The 17,195-nt window shown below is 50.1% G+C and overlaps 1 protein-coding gene across 6 annotated transcripts in view; it reads left to right on the top strand.

Annotated features, from left to right (window-relative positions):
- TBC1D2 (TBC1 domain family member 2) overlaps positions 1-14,618 on the top strand; it is a 55,435-nt gene extending 40,817 nt beyond the window's left edge. For 2 of the 6 annotated variants that reach the window (XM_030294058.1, XM_030294062.1), the window contains 6 exons: positions 5,019-5,206; positions 6,335-6,811; positions 10,719-10,839; positions 12,302-12,487; positions 13,241-13,362; positions 14,060-14,618. In XM_030294058.1, the coding sequence (XP_030149918.1) occupies positions 5,019-5,206; positions 6,335-6,811; positions 10,719-10,839; positions 12,302-12,487; positions 13,241-13,362; positions 14,060-14,267 (1,302 nt within the window). In that variant the 3' untranslated portion in view covers positions 14,268-14,618. Of the gene's footprint in view, positions 1-5,018; positions 5,207-6,334; positions 6,812-10,718; positions 10,840-12,301; positions 12,488-13,240; positions 13,444-14,059 lie in introns of all 6 variants that reach the window. The other 4 variants (XR_003964308.1, XM_030294061.1, XM_030294059.1 and 1 more) reach the window with 4 other exon arrangements.
- The last annotated feature ends 2,577 nt before the right edge of the window (positions 14,619-17,195 follow it).

Below are 17,195 nucleotides of genomic sequence, written 5' to 3'. Positions count from 1 at the left end.
AGGGACAGGCGGCCATTGTCATACCTCCCCTCCGGGTTAGAGTAACTGCCAGAATATTCAAAGGGCTGCCCCACTTCATTTTTCTCTTTTCCCCTTGTGGGAGCTAGAGCTTGAAGACTAGACATTCAAACACAACTGCATAGGTGAGGAAATTAGAAAGTGGCCATGCACACCCAGGGAAAGACTCAGAAAAGAGATGACCTCTCTTGGCCCAGAGACAGCCTATAACAGCCAAAGAACAAAAACAATTTTTTCTTAAATTGGGAGAATCTGATTCCACTACTACCACATTATTAGATTCAGATGTCTAGTTTTCAACATAATAATCACAAGGCGTACAAAGATATATAAAAGTATGGCCCATTCAAAGGAAAAACATAAATTAGTAGAAACTGCCCCTGACAAAGACCTGATGCTAGAAAATACTAGACAAAGATTTTAAAACAGTTGTCTTAAAGATGTTCAGAGAACTAAGGGAAGATGTAGAGAGTCAAGAAAGCAATGTATGAAGAAAACAGAAATATCAATAAAGAGATAGAAAACCTACAAAGAAATCAAGAAGAAATTCTGGAATTGAAAAAAACAATACCCAAAAGAAAAATCCACCAGAGGGATTCAGACGTAGATTCAAGCAGGCAGAAGGAATCAGTGGACTTGAAAATAGGATAGTGAAAATTATTAAGTCTGAGAAACAGAAAGAAAAAAAGATGGAAGAAAAGTGAACAGAGCCTAAGTGATGTGTGAGACACCGTTAAGCAGACCAACATACCCATTATAGTAGGGGAGTCCCAGAAGGAGAAGAGAGAGAGAGAGAGAGAGAGGGGCAGAGAGAATATGTGAATAAAGGCTGAAAATTTCCCAAATTTGATGAAAGACATGAATAAAAATGTCCAAGAAGCTCAACAAACATCAAGTAAAATAAATTCAAAGAGATCTACACTGAGACACATCACTATCAATCTTTTGAATGCCAAATACAAAGCGACTGCTTGCAAGCAGAAAGAGAAGTAACTCATCACATACAAGGAACCCTCAAGAAGATTATGAGCAGATTTCTCATCAGAAACCTTGGAGGCCAAAATGCTAAAAACAAAGACAAACAAAAAGCAAAGCAAAAGAATTTGTATCTGGCAAAACCTTCTTCCAAAAATGAGGGAGAAATTCAGAGAAACGAAAGTTGAGAAACTTCATTCCCACTAGATCTGCCCACAAGAAGTACTTGCACAGTCCTGCGGGGTGCAATGGAGGTACACTAGGCAGTAACTCAGAGGTGTTTGAAGGTATACAAATCTCAGTAGAGGTAAATACATGGGCAATTATAAAACCTAGTATTATGGTAAAAATGGTTTATAATTCCACTTTTGTTTTCTATATGATTTAAGAGACTAATACATTTTTTTAATGATTAATCTAAAAGCTAGTATTATTACAACTTTGGTTTATAACTCCACATTTTGTTTTCTACCTAATTTTGCATTTAAAAGAATCATTACGTTATGTTTTGGGGCTCACGATGTATAAAGATGTAATTTTGTGACATCAACAACCAAAAGGGTAGGGATGGAACTATAAAGGAACAGAGTTTCTGCATGTTATTGAAGTTAAGCTGATATAAATTCAAATTAGAATGTTATAACTTTAGAATTTTAAATTAATCCCCATGGTAACCACAAAGAAAGAAGCTATAGAATATACACAAAAGGAAACAGAACAGGAATTTAAACATTTCACCACAAAAAAACACAGTAATGCAGGAAACAAGGGACAAAAATGGTATAAGTCAGCAAATAAATAGCAAAAGGACAGACATCCCTTATCAATAATTACTTTAAATGTAAATGGGTTAAAGTCTCCAATTAAAAGAGTTTGACAAAATGGATAAAAAAAAAGATCCAACTATATACTGTGTACAGGAGACTCGCTTTATATTCAGAGATACAAATAGATTGAAAATGAAAGGTTGGAAAAAAGATATTCCATGAAATAATAACCAACAGAGAGCAGGGTGGCTTTGCTAATATCAGACTGGAGTGACTTTAAAGTTTTTAAAGTTACGAGAGACCAAGAAAGACATTATATGTTAATAAAAGGTTCAAGACAGTGAGAAGATACAGCAATTATAAACATTTATATACCTGATAACAGACCAGCAAACTATAGGAACCAAAAATGACAGAACCGAAGGGAGAAATAGATAATTCTACAGTAATAGTTGTAAACTTTAGTACCCCACTCTCAGTAATGGGTAAAATAACCAGACAGATGATAAGTAAGGAACTAGTGGCCTTGAACAACACAATACACCAACTAGATCTAACAGGTATAACACAGAACACTCTACCCAGCGACAACAGCACACGCATTCTCATTTTCCAGGACAAACCATATGTTAGGCCACAAATTATATCTCAGTAGATTTAAAGAGACAGGTATCTTCTCCAACTGGAATGGGATGAAGCTAGAAACCAAAAACAGAAGTCAAACTGGAAAATTCACAAACTTGTAGAAATTAAGCAACATACTTTGAAACAATGAATCAAAGAAGAAATTACAAGGAAAACTCAAAAATACTTAAAGGCAAATGGAAAAGAAGACATGTCAAAACTTATGGGGCACAGCAAAAGCCATGCTGAAGAAGAAATTTTTTTTTATGTTTATTTTTGAGAGCAAGAGAGAGCATGAGCAGGGAGGGGCAGAGAGAGAGAGTGAGACAGAATCCAAAGCAGACTCCAGGCTCTGAGCTGAGGAGGGAATTTATAGCTATAAACACTTTCTTTAAAAAACAAGAAAGATCTCAAATCAACAGCCTAACTTTACAACTTGAGGAACTAGAAGAACTAAACCCAAGCTGGCTGATAGGAGAAAATAATAAAGATTAGAGCAGAAATAAATGAAATAGATAACAGAAAAGTAATAGAGAAAATCAATGAAACCAAAAGTGATTTTTTTGAAAAGATGAACAAAATTGACAAACCTTGAGCTAAGTGAACTAAGGAAAAAAAGAAAACTCAAAATCAGAAATGGAAGTGGGAACATTACTACTGATTTTACAGAAATAAAAAGGATTATAAGAGTACTATGAACAGGGGCGCCTGGGTGGCTCGGTTGGTTAAGCATGTGACTTCAGCTCAGGTCATGATTTCACAGCTCATGGGTTTGAGCCCCGCGCTAGGCTCTGTGCTGACAGCTCAGAGCTTGGAGCCTGCTTCGGATACTGTGTCTTCCTCTCAGCTCCTCCCCCACTCATGCTCTCATGCTCGCTCGCTCTCTCGCTCTCTCTCTCTCTCTCAAAAATAAACATTAAAAAATTTTTTAATAAAAAAATAAAAATAAATTTTTAAAAAAGTACTATGAACAGTTGTATACCAACAAATTGAATCACCAAATGAAATGGACAAATCCCTGGAAACATAAAGCCTACCAAGACTAAATCATGAAGAAATAGAAAACATGAATGGCCTGTATAACTAGTAAGGAGACTGAGTTAGTAATCAGAAATCTCTCAACAAAGAAAAGCCCCGGACCTGATGGCTTTACTGATGGATTCTAATGAACATTTAAAGAAGAACTAACAAAAGGCCTTCTAAGACTTTTCAAAGAGGGTGTGTGCAGACTAGTGAGGATCAAACACAATCAAGATGCAGTTGGGCACACAGGATTCTTTGGGGCCCAAAGGAGGAAAGAAAGTCAGGGAGGACTTCCTGATGGAGGTGCCTTCTTGAGCTGAGTCCTAAAAGTGAGTTGGTGTTATCCAAGCAAACAGTGGAGAAAGGCCTTCCAAGAAAAGAGACAGCATGGTCAAGACCTATGGATTGAGAGGAAGGGGAAAGGTGAGAAAGGAGACGTGAGGCTGAAGGGGGGAAATGTTGGGACGTTCTCTGAGGAAACTCAGTTGTAGAAGGGTTTTGAGTGGGGCAGTTGGGGGTGGGGGGGTGATGCTCAATCAGACTTATGTTTTGAGAAAGCCAGGGGCTCATTGGGCTTACAGAGGTGGGCTGGAGAGCAGGAGATTCGGGGGTCTCAGAAGTGCCTGAGAAGACTACTGGGAGGGGACTCGGGAAGCAGTCTTGCAGGCAGAGGGACATGGAAGTGGGAGCCGCCTGGGTTGGGGAGGAGGGCAGGCTCACCCGATGGCCTGGAGTTGGTGCTTAGCCAACGTTTGGAGACGGTAATCTGGGCAGAGGTGCAGCAGATGGGCACCCTTGGCCAGGAAGCTCCCACTCTGCCACCCCAGGATGAAACAGGAGCCAGGCTGGCCCAGAGGTCACAGCGATACTATGAGGCCGATTTTTCCTGTCCAGCTTATAAAGAAGGAAAATGGGCCTAGGAAAGTGACGAGACTTGTTCAGAACACTCAGTTTGTGTAAATAGAAATACAAAAGTTCAAGACGGGCAGGGAGGGGCAGGGAGCGTGCAGGAAGGCCACCGATGGGAGAGAATGATGCGTAGCAGGAATGGAAGGAGCCAGTGTTGTGGCAGCAGGAGGCCCAAGGGCAGTGTCCGGAGCCTCATGGCCATCTCCTGGGTGCTGGTCAGTAATACCACCTGCAGAGAACTGCTCTAGGCTAGGTGCCCTGAGAGGGACTTTACACACATCAGCTCATGTAATCCTCACCAGAATCCATATTATTTCCATTGGTTAAATGAACGAGCTAGGGCACAGAGCGGTTAAGTAACTTGCCGTACCTCACCCAGCCAGCAGTGGCCGAACCAGGATGGGACTGCAGGCTATGCAAGAACCTGCACTGCCCCTGTCCACCTTTCCTCTCTTTCTTCTGAATCCAGCCCAGCCCTGTACGAGAGCCCTGGGCCTGGCTCTCTTGCCTGACGCCTTCACTGCCTTGCTATAAACCCTTGGGTTTGGGGCCCATCTCCTTTCCCTTATATGATGGGCTGGGGGGTGGGGAAGGGATGCAAGATGAGATGGGAGAAGAGCTTTGCTGCCTGTAGCTGCTCAGGCCTCTAGGGTGGCCCAAGCCCAACCAGGTGGCCTGACAGCCCCACCCCTCCCTCCACAGTGTGCCTACCTCCAAGCCAAGAACTGCCAGGTAGAGAGCAAGTACCTGGCGGGGCTGCGGAGGCTGCAGGAGACCATGGGGAGCGAGGCCAATGACTGCTCAGAGCTGCTGAGGCAGCTCATCCAGGAGGCACTGCAGTGGGAGGCCAGGGAGGCCTCGGCAGAAGGCGTGGAGCTGAGCCCTATCAGGTGAGCCCCGCAGGCAGCAAGGGAAGGTCTTGGTCTGCCTGACCTGGGGAGCCCCAGCTGCTCTGCTGCTGGTTCCTGCTGACCGTGTACGAGCACTGTGCATCCCTTACTTTCTCGTATCTTCAGGTATTGAGCATGTGGTTGCGACGAGCCCCCTCTTACGGCTAAGGTGGTATCACTTACACTTACACCTCAGCTGTAAGACGAGGTGGCGTAGGCTCAGAGGAGGCAGCCCCTTCCCCAAGGCCATGCAGCATACTAGTGCAGCTGACCTGGGTCTGCCTCTGAAGCTCTGTTTTCTCCACTTCTCCAGGCTCCCAGAGATACTTGTCAGAGAGGGGAGGAGGAGAGACAAGCCAGCTGCCTTCCCCAAACAAAGCCCTTGCTGAGCCCAGTGGACATGGGCAGTTAAATATAACAGAAGGGGCTGTGGCTGGGGTCCAAAGACCCCCGAGGCTGGGAGGCTCGGTGGAAGGAGCCCAGGCTTTGGAGCCACCCCTGGCCGTGTCACCATGTGACCTTGGACAAGTCACTTTACCTTTCTGGGCCACATATACAGCCTCCATCAGATGTGGGCTAAGGTTGCTGCTTTGCAGGATCAGTAGGACCAAATGAGACCGCACATGCAGAGCACACAGGGCAAATAAATGTTAGATCAATGAAAAGCTATGTGGAATGGATCCCCAGCTCACCCATCTTGCTTGTCAGTGATGCTGTCTGTTCCCCATCCATCCTTGGGCTTACTGTCTTGTGGGAGTGGGATTCTATATCAGCAGTGCAGGACTCCTTGAGCCTAAGGCCTCATGGGGTAAGAAGAGGGTTCTTTATATCTGCACAGAATCCACTTACTATGCACTTACTATGTCCCAGACACTGTCTAGGCCCCCAGCATTTTACAACAGGGGATGTCAATGTCAATGGGTCTCCATGGGGCAGAGCAGGAATTATACCCCTTGTACAGATGAGCAAACTGAAGTTCGGAGAACTGAAGTCACCTGCCCAAAGCTGCATGGCTAACCCGCAGTGAAGCCCCGGCAAGAACCTTGCCTGGGGTCCAGCACCTGCCCACTGCCCCTTCTCCGGGGAAGGACTCTGCAAGGTGTTGCTAACGTGCATTTTTGCTGGCAGCGAGTATGACGAGTATGGCTTCCTGACGGTGCCCAACTACGAGATGGAAGACCTGAAGCTGCTGGCCAAGATCCAGGCACTAGAGGTGCACTCCCACCACCTGCTGGCCCATGAGGCTGTGGAGCGGCCGCTACGGGAGCGTTGGGCTGCCCTTGGTGATCTCACGCCCTCGGTCGAGCTCAAGCAGCTGCTGCGGGCAGGTGTGCCCCGAGAGCACCGGCCGCGTGTCTGGAGGTGGCTGGTCCACCTCCGCGTCCAGCACCTGTGGAGCCCCGGCCGCTACCAGGAGCTGCTGAGCCGGGGTCAGGTTCACGAACACCCTGCAGCCCGCCAAATTGAGCTGGACCTGAACCGCACCTTCCCCAACAACAAGCACTTCACCTGCCCCGCCTCCAGCTACCCCGACAAGCTACGCCGGGTGCTGCTGGCCTTCTCCTGGCAAAACCCCACAATCGGCTACTGCCAGGGCCTCAACAGGTGAGCATCATGGCTCTAGTGAGGGCACAGCCCTTGTTCTCTAGAGCACCTCTCTGTCTCTTTGGAGTCTCCCAGGAACATGGAGAGGGGAGCCCAGGAGGCTTGATTCCCACTGTACAGATGAGGACAATATGGACATGTTCAAGATGGGGACAAGGACAGGTTCAAGACCACAGTAGCTCCTCATGCCGTGCTCTCTGCTTTGATCCGTGCTCAGGGTGGGGCCACCCATGTAGAAAGCATCGCGAATGGTCTCCTGGGATTTTGTAGTGTGCACGGCTCAGCTCACACATTGCAGAACTGTGGGTCAAGGCTCATTTGCTTCAGACAAAATCCATTCAGAGGAACCCAAGAGAAAGAGAATTTGTAAATGTTACAGGGAAGCTCCTAACAACCAGGAAAAGAAAAGAGAGGACGAGACCCCATGGTCATTAGAAACCGCGGCATCTCCTGTCTCTAGCAGGGCCACAGCACCACACAACCCCAGGGGTGCCAATCGCGCCGTAGTCCATGGGGCCAGGTCCCGACACTGTGCAGCACCACACCCTACTCTTCTGCAGCCTTTACGGGGCCTCACAGTCTCTGGACTCTCTTGCTTTCAGCAGACCAGCCTCGGTCCATCATTCTTTGGACATTTAAGGCCCATTGAGGCTGTTCAGAACAGAGAACTCAGTCCCTGAGTCTGGAGCTTTGTCAGCAAGTCATCCCACTTGGTGATACCCTCTTGCGATACCCTCTTGCCGCAGGCCTAAATTCCCAAAGGAAAGAATGCAGCCGGGCCAGCCTGGAGTCGGTTCTGCTTCTGGTGCAACAGCAGGAGATAAGGGATTGGGGGTGGAGGGGGGGTGGTGCTGACTGGTAGGGCTGCCCCCTTCAGGACTGTGGAGGAATCTCATGGACGCCCTTAGCTATCCCGATAGAGGTTATGTAATCTCAGATATTTCCCAAAGCAAGTTTTGACTCTCTTTATTTTTAAAGTTTTTTTTTAAGGTTTATTTTTGAGAGACAGAGAGAGAGAGAGAGAGAGAGAGAGAGAGAGAGACAGTGTGAGTGGGGGAGGGACACAGAGAGGGGGACAGAGGATTCGAAGCGGGCTCTGCACTGACAGCAGAGAGTCCAGTGTGGGGCTGGCACTCACAAACTGTGAGATCACGACCTGAGCCAAAGTCAAAAACTCAATGGACGGAGCCACACAGGCACCCCTTTGACTCAATTTAATTTAAACACGCATACACTGGAGCAAAATTTACATAAGACCTTCTGGTGTTTTTTTCAAAAGAGGTGGTGTGTGACATTTCTTTAACACAGAATAAACAGTCACAGCATCCCTACTCAAATTTGAATGGTTCCTAAGGGTAGATATTTTTGATACTTGATTTCCAGCCTAAATTGGGTGAAATTGAGCATATATACATGTTCAGTTACTGGGAATTCAGAGTTAAACCACAGCACAGCTAATCTGCGCTGAAGGGGCGGGGGAAATCCTATAGTGGGAAGGATCTTGAGATAAACCTAGAAGGAAAGAAACTGTTCCCTGTGTGGATGGAGGCAGCACAAAGGCTGTGGAGGGGTATGTAGGAATAACAGATGGAGAAGGAGGTGACACCCAAGAATATTTCTTTAATTCTTTCTCTGAATACTTTTTTTGCTTACTGATAGTTAGTGTTTAGGCACACATCCATATTATTGCTTAAAATCGAAAGTTATTTGTAATGGGAAGAGCCCCTTTCATACGTGGAGAGTGCGGCCCTTAAACCCCACCTTGCAGTCCCCTTTCACTTGTCTGACTGCCACCATCTAGTGGCAACTGACAGAACTGCATGCATGGTGTCAAAAGAGGACACACCCTGCTTCTATGCAACAAATCAACCTGTTTAGAGGGTGACAGGTATCATGGTAATAATACACTGCAGATTTAGGGCAAAAACGTTAAAGCTATTTCCCTTTAGAACATAAATGGAGTGCTTTAAAAGTAGCTGTTTCCCACATCACCATGCTACTTCCTTTGCAGACCCACTTGAGCCTGAAGGCCTTAAGTCGGAGTCTGGTTGTAGCCCTGAGCACTTGGTGGGCCCTAATTGGTACCAACAGCCTCTCATTACTGATCTTTTAATGTGTAGAGAGATCTAAGCTGGTGCCAGCAGCCAGCTCCTGGACTGAGCGCGTCCTGAGGCTCCAGTGGAATGGGGTAGGGTGGAGAGAACACCAGGCTGGGACTTTGGGAGCCGCTCTACCACCAGCTGACTGTGTGACCCTGAGCAAGTCATTTCTCCTTTCCAGGACTCGGGTCTTCCCATCTCTGCAATAAGTTTATCTAGACCCAGGATGACCAGTAGGAAGCATCTGTCTAGAGCCTTCTCTGGTGAGAGTTTCTGAGGCAGCCTCCAGAGTCAGTGGGAAAGAGAACAATGATGAATTAGTTATGTCTGCCCTGGGCATAGACAAAGGGAATGTTGTCATGATTGATTAGTTATGTCTGCTCTGGGCATAGACTAAAGAGTGGTGGCCAGTGTTTCACACGTTTGCTATCCCTGAACTAAATGACCTCAGAAGGCACCCTTTCCCCAGCTCTGAGAGGGCAGAGCTTCCTATTTCCAAAAAGACCTTTGACTCTTCTCTTCATCCACTCAGCTTAGACTCAGGAGGATTTGTACAGGTGGTTTAGCCAGAGTGAAAAGAAATTCCTTCCCAATCCACTGGGGAGAGAAAAGGGGTTTCTTTTTTCTTTTGAGAATTGACCTTATTTCTCTAAACAATATGAACCTCAGAAGAGGTTGGAGGTCATGAATCCAATCTTGTAAGAGCTCAGAGAAGGATAAATAGCTAGACAATGAAATGTGTTTTTTAAGCCCATCAAGTGTGTGAGGCTTCATGATGCTGTAAGGTGGCATCTCCCTAAGGGTGTTCAGTGGGTGCACTGTACAAAAGGGGCTCCACAGCCCCAATGGACAGTCCTGGGCTAGGGTCACATGGGGTTTTGTCACTGCAGAATTTCTAAGAGGCTTTTACTAAGATGTTGTGTATCATTGGCCTCTAAAAAGGGGCTAGAGTATGCAGCATTTCCCAAACATCTTTGAATTTGGGACCTTGTGTTCACCTAGCATCTTGAGAGACCATTGCATCTTGGAAAATGTATTCCTGGATTGGCCCTGGGTGAGACCTGCCAGGAAGGATGGGAGAGGTAGAGAAAACAATACTTCTTCCAGGCTGACATCCCTGCTCAGCACTGTGGACTTTTTCCTTTCTTCCCATGATCTCATTAGAGCTTCATGGTAACTTTAGGGGGAGGGGAAGCAAATGAGAGAAAGAATTTTGTGTAATGAGCACCTGCTATATGCCAGACGGTTAGCAAGACACTGTAATTCTATCGTCTTGCTCAAAATGCCTCACAGCCCTAGGAGGTAGAGATTGTTAATCCCACTTTACAGATGATCAAAGTAAGGCTCAGAGAGGTTAGTTAGCACACTTGCCAAGGTCTCAAAGCCTGTGGATATTAAGATAAGGATAACTAACATTCATAAAGTGCTCCACTACATGTCAGGTGCTATGCTGGGCATTCATCTCTTGTTAACATCATTCACCCTCGTAATAGTCTTGTGATTATTATGAAGAGGTTGAGGCTCAAAGAGGTTTAGGAACTTGCTTCCAGCAAGGAAGCAGCAGGTGCAGAATCACACCTAGGCAACAGGACTCCAGAGCCCCTCCCTAGAGACTCAGATCTCCCCATTGCTCTGGAAATCCCTGTGTAGTCCCCAAAAGCAAGTTCCTCTCACCCCAGGTGCCAGAACACTAGACTGGTTAGGGTTAGACACGACAACCCCCTGGGATCCGGGAAGCGACCTCTGCCACCCTCTGCCTGGCTGTGACTTCTGCATATCACCCTAGGCCTCCTTTCTTCCCCTTCCAGGCTAGCGGCCATTGCTCTGCTGGTCCTGGAGGAAGAGGAGTGTGCCTTCTGGTGCCTGGTGGCCATTGTGGAGACCATCATGCCAGCTGACTACTACAGCAAGACACTCACATCATCCCAGGTGAGCAGAGCAGGGGCAGACGGGACTTGGAGGCCACACAGGTTGGTGCTCCTTGAGTGGTTCCTTCAAGCCAGTGAATCAGAAAAATCAGGAACCTCTCAGGCCTCCATTTCTCCCTCTGTACAGGGGCCAGTAAGCCCTCCCTGGGACTCCTGGGAGGCTCTGGTGAGGTGATGGCCTTTAGAGTTGTTGGGGCCCTGCCCACGGGACAGACTTGTTATTCCAGTGGTGACACGATGTTACTAGGAATGGTTAGTCTGTTTCTTTCTTTCTTTCTTTCTTTTCTTTCTTTCTTTCTTTCTTTCTTTCTTTCTTTCTTTCTTTCCTCCCTCCCTCCCTTCCTCCCTCCCTCCCTCCCTCCCTTCCTTCCTCCCTCCCTTCCTCCCTTCCTTCTTTCTTGAAGTCCCCTTCAAGCTCTCTGCTTTGCCATCCCTGGCATATTGCTCTCAGCCCCCTGCTCATGGTCACAAGATGGCTGTACCCTCGTGGTCACAAGACAGCCACACCACCTCTGGCACTGAAGCCATGGTCCAGCTCTGGAAGAAGCAGAGGGTGGAAGGCAAGGGCTGTCTCCCCTACAAACAGCTCCTGCCCAGCAGTTGCTGGTTATACCTTATTGGTCAGAACTCTATCATAAGGCACCGCTTGCCGCAAGGCAGGCTGGGAAATGTTCCATATTTTATTTTCATGTTTTAACACCTCCGAAATCAAGGTGTGTTGTGTAACCAGTGTGCTGTGGTGGGGTTGTTGGAGGGTTTCTCTCTCTCTCTCTCTCTCTCTCTCTCTCTCTCTCTCTCTCTGTATAGAAAATTTCAAATGCAAAAACCTCACTTTGCTCCACTATCTCATGAAATGTAAAAGTTAGAAAAGAAAAGAAAATTTCGAATGTACAACAAATAGAGAAAATAGTATATGAACCTCCATGTATCTATGACCTAGTTTGAATAATTATCAACACAGGCACCCACGTGCTGTTCCGTCTCTACTCCCACCCATCCCCGGTGAGACAAATCCCAGACGTCACATCCGTTGATCTAGGAGTCCTTCAGGTTCAGTGGCTCCTTAGGCTCAGTGAGTTACCTGAGGTCTGGAGCTGGATGCACCGAGCACCTTGTGTGTCAGACTTCAAATGGATGTAGCGTTGAGGCCAATACAAGCCTGAACTGCTTGGCCTCAGGTTCAGGAGGGCTTCAGGTTTACTGGCCGAGAACATAGCCCACAGAGACCTCCGCGTCAAAGCCCAGCGCTCCAGCTCGGAAGACTGCCTGCCTGTGCTGGGAGCAGCAGAGCGGTGTGCCGCGTGCCCGTCTCCTGGCCACGGAGGGCTCCGGCCCGTCCAGGCACTCGCGCCTCTGGGCCGGTGGGGGGTGACTCCACGACTGTGTGTGGACTGGCTCTCTAGGGAGGGCGGCGGCCCCTTCCCTAGGGTGGCGGCCAACGAGCCCTGTCTCCCGGCTCCCAGGTGGACCAGCGGGTGCTCCAGGACCTACTTTCGGAGAAGCTGCCCAGGCTGATGGCTCACCTGGCGCAGCACCGCGTGGATCTCTCCTTCATCACCTTCAACTGGTTCCTCGTGGTCTTTGCAGACAGTCTCATCAGCAACATCCTTCTCCGGGTCTGGGACGCCTTCCTGTATGAGGGCATCAAGGTGGGGCGCTGCCAGGGGTGAGCAGGACAGTCCCGAGCAAGGCCCTCTTGGGCTCAGTTCCGCCCCCGGAGAATGGGAAGACGGTGCTCCCCTGTTAGGGCTGTTGAGGACCCCTCGTGGGAGCATGGCTTTGTAAACCAAAGTGTTTTGCACACGTGAGGAGAAGAGAAGTTGGGGGGATTTCCTTTCCCTAGGGAGGAGGCACGACCATGATCCGGGAGGCCCATCCCTATTCCATCCACTGCCCATCCAGTCATGTGGGCCCCCCCTTCTCTCCCCCCCATATTTGGGTGTGGTCCCAGCTTTGCTCCTCACGTTTCTAGGAGACCCTAGGCAGGCCCTCCCCACGCCCCACCCCAGTGTCCCCATGCTGGTTGATGACATACCACACCGCAGATTACAGAGCACCTTTGGATCTGTTAGTCCAGTCAATTCCTGCTGATGCCCCATGTAGAGACAGTATCACCCCCCTCAGGTCCAACAGGGTAGCAGCTCACCCAGGGTCCCGGGACACGTCAGGACAGAGCAGGGACTCCGTCTCCGTCCCCGGATTCCAAGCTGTGCTCTCTCCCCTTGGGGTCTCCAGTCTGCCCACCCCCTTTGGCCTCCCTGCACACATGTTGCCTCCAGGCTTTCAACCCTGAAGCCTGTCCTGGGAGCCCCACACTGTCTGGGTGTGTGGGTTCTCCTCCCCCTGGGGATTACCTTCCTGGCCCCCCCGTGCCCCACCTGAGCCCCCCGCTTTGCCCCCAGGTGGTATTCCGCTATGCCTTGGCCATTTTCAAGTACAACGAGGAGGAGATCCTGAGGCTGCATGATGGCCTAGAGATCTACCAGTACCTGCGCTTCTTCACCAAGACCATTTGCAACAGCCAGTGAGAACCCTTTTCTGCCCCCACCCCTGCCGGTCCAGCAGTCCTCCCACCCTCACATGCCCCCAGGACACATAGCAGAGGGTATGCTGGTGTTTGCTGAGTGCTGATTCGTTAGGGCTGCTGATGCTCCATTACGGCTTAGAAATCTTTAGGGACGTTCCACTGCCTCAGGGGTCTGTCTGCCCCTTAACATGGCATTCAAAGCCTCCATGCAATTTCACTTCCTTCCCACCTTTTCCTGCCCCTAATACTTGCCATGCCCTACAATCCTGCCAAACAGAATTATTTGAGTTCCTAGGACAACAGCCACCTCCGGGCTTTTTGGTCTTGCAGTTTCTTCTGCTTAGAATGCCTTCCTGCCACCTGCACCACCACCACATTTGCCTGGCCAACTTCTATTCATTCTTCAAAACTCAGCTCACATGTCACCTCTTCCAAGAAGCCTTCCTTGACCAACCTTTCCTTACTGGGTTAGAGCTCCCATAGTCCTAAGCTTTCTCCTGCCTCAGTACACATCACTCTGGGTAGAAGTTGGCTTCTTATTCACTGTTTCCTTCCTGGAAGGTGAGCTCCCTGCAGGCGGGGGCCAGGGCCTCAGCCACGTGGACAGAATGAATGCCAGGGTGCCTGGGAAGGCCGGGTGAATGTAGGCCCAGTGGGGCGCTGGGCTCTGGGCTGACTGTGCTCTCCCCCGCAGGAAGCTGATGAACATTGCCTTCAACGACATGAACCCTTTTCCTATGAAACAGCTGCGGCAGCTGCGGATGGCCCACCGGGAGCGGCTGGAGCCTGAGCTGCGTGAGCTGGAGCGGCTGAAGGCCGAGTACCTGGAGACTCGGAACTCACAAGCCCCAGCGGTGCCGGAGGACTGCGCCAGTGAGGACGAGGTGGAGGGCGAGGCCTGACTTGGCCACCTGCCCTCCCCAAAGCCCTTTTTCCCTCTTGGCTGGCAGGCCCCCAGGAGGATGGATGGCCATGGAGTGGTGGTCCAGCCCGTGAGCCCCATCACCACGTCGTGCTGGGCAAGTCCCTTCCCCTCTCTGGGCCTCGGTCTCCCCAACAGAACATTGTCTGCTGGGAAGCCTTTGGTTGGGTCATCCCCTCATGAGCACATACCCAGGGATGCCAGCCCTTTCTCGCTTCTTCCACAGAGCACTTTAGCACATAGACGAGCAAGAATGCTGTCTTCTAGGGTAACCTTGAACATTCCTTAAATTTTATCTATATAAAACAATATAAACATTAGAATTAATTGACAAGCTTTGGAAGCTTAATGATTCCCAGTAACCGACTTCCTGGCTGGGCCCAGGTCTCCAGGGTGTCCCATCACTAGGGCCTACCCGGCGTGGGACATCCGTGGATTCTGTTTCCTTGGATGTCTCTGCAGGGCCAGCCCCCCTCCTGGGTCCCTGAGGAGCTAGAGTCCTATGCATGCAGGGTGTGTCTTCCTGGGTGACAGTGCCTCCCCAGTGTTGGTTAGGCGTCTGTCCCAGGCCCAGCTCCCATCTACCAAGGCCTTTTTCCTGAGCCCTGCACCTGTGGTCTCCTCTCCATTCACAGCCCATTTTGAGAGAAGAGGTTCCCAGGGAAAACCCCTGCCTGTACCAAAAGGAAGTTGGTGTGGGTGTTGGGCAGAGAACCCTGGGTCAGGCACCCAACGGCTGGCTTCCTTCTACCAACTTCACAGGCCCAGGCAAAAAGAGTCACCTCTTCTCTGAAAAATGGGTGGCTGGAGGGTGAGGAAGAGGTGTTGAGAGGGACATAGCTATAGCCTGTCACCAAGTCAGGGCTGTCTCTTCTGGCACCCACTGCATGCAGGAACTCAGTTTCAGTTCTTCTGGGTTCTTCCGGGCCCTTCCTCAGCAGTCCGCCACCTCCCCCATTCCCCTCTAGGCAGGGAGTTAAGGCTGTATAAGTGATTTGGGCAGCTCATTTCTCAACAAACCCTTCACTGTGTCAGTACAGGCTCAAGCTGGGCAGTCTCCGGCAGGAAGGAGTGGGGGTGGGGGGGCGGGTGTGTGGTTCTCCAGCAGGAAACTTCCAGCTCTGATCAGAGGTTCCTGTCACTGGGGACCAGGAACCGGCCTGCTCACCCACAAGTGTGAACTTAGAGGGACTGGTGCACCAGGCACCCAGTTCACCCACACCGTGTACACAGCTCTGGGGAAGAGGCACTCAGAGTTCTTTCCTCCCACATGACATGGGCTACTAGCTGACCCCAGGGCCCCGGGTTTCCCATTAACACTCCACATAGTGTCTTGATAACCTTCCTCATTTTTGCTGAACTTTTACCTCTGCTGAGATCCTTTCACCACCAAAGGGCATCTGTGAGGCGTGATGGTGGCCGGCGGGGGTCCTAGCTGCACCCCCAACAGGCTGGGTGCTCTACCCTTTAAGGGCTATCACTGGGGAGACAAGGGGTCTAGCCTCTCAGAGCTCCCAGGAGATGAGCTGGTGCCTGGCAAGAGTAAAGCACCACCAGCAGCAGGGAGTTGCCTTTTTATAGAAAAACTACCCAGAGGGCTTCAAAAAGGCCCAAGGCTCCAGGAAAGGCCCAGCTGATCCTTCAGCTCCAGCCCTGAAATTCAAATTCCCTCCCCAGCCGGGGAGGAGGGGGGGTGGGGGGGTGGGGAACAATCCCTGATCAGACAGGGGCTGTCTGGTAAATGGCACACCCCTTTCCCTTCTTCCCTTCCTATCTCTCCCCTGCTTCCTCTGCCTCTTTGCTCTCCCTCCCCTCTCCTCCCTCCTCCCTCCTCTTTCCCCTCCTCCTTCTGCCTGTTCTCACCCTTCTTCCTTTGTCCCCTCTTCTCCCTTCCTCCTCTTCCCTCCCCACCCCCAGGCAGAGAAGCTCTGCTCAGAGCTGAGCACCACACCTTGCCCCTCCTGGGCTGGGGGAAGGCAGGTGCTTTGCCATTGACCCAGCACTGTAACCTCTGGTTTACACCACAGAATCACCTAAGCAGCTTTTAAAGAATATTGGTGCCAGGCCGACACAGAGCCTTTTGTGGGGCCTGGGCGTTCTGATACACCAGGAGGGTTGGAGATCACAGGACTGACTCTGGTCCGGCCTCCTCCAGCCCTAAAATGAGATGCTGGAGCCAGGAATGAGAACTGCCTGTCCTGGAGCATTGCTCACCCCAGGCCAAACTCAGTTTAGGAATAAGGAGATGAAGCCTCAGAGGAGTTAACTAACTTGCCCAAAGTCACACAGCTGCTAAGTGTTAAGTCATGCTCAAGCCTTAGAGGTGCTAACTGTAAGACTAGGGAGGGTTAGTTCCAGCTCACCTCAATGTCCCTGGAGCCTAGAACACAGAAGGATTCAATGGAAAGAGGGGGCCTGGCCTATAGCTCCCTGAGTGATGTAGGGCCTTGTGGGATAGCTCCAGGCAAAGGAAGATGGAAGGAAGAAACTTCCACCTGACAGGGAGGCTCTAACAGGGACTGGTGGAGATGGGGGTGTGTGGGGGGGGTGTGACACCTCGAGAAGGGCTGTGGCTGCTGCTGCTGTCTTCCCTCCCTACCCCCTTCTTCCTAAAGAGCGTTTGGGGCCCACCCCTGGTGTCAGATTCCTGGCCTCGCACCACAGCTGTCACCCCCCCATCCCCAGGGGCTGCTGCCTTCTAGGGCTGGAGGATCTGATCCCTCACAGCCCCACCTTCCTACCCCAGGGGATGGGACCTCTCCACTCAAAGCAGACACTAGGCCCCAAGCATTGTGTAGAGGAGGGGATAGGAGTTACTCAGGGAACCTCCCTGGAGCAATATCGCCAAGAATAAAGGGTCTCCTCAAAGGAGAAGGAAGGGCCTGGAGGGCTGTTTGGAAGACTCCCC

The sequence above is a fragment of the Lynx canadensis genome, chromosome D4 (genome assembly GCF_007474595.2).
Source record: "Lynx canadensis isolate LIC74 chromosome D4, mLynCan4.pri.v2, whole genome shotgun sequence".
Classification (NCBI taxonomy): Eukaryota; Metazoa; Chordata; class Mammalia; order Carnivora; family Felidae; genus Lynx; species Lynx canadensis.
This window is presented reverse-complemented; position numbering and strand designations above follow the sequence as displayed.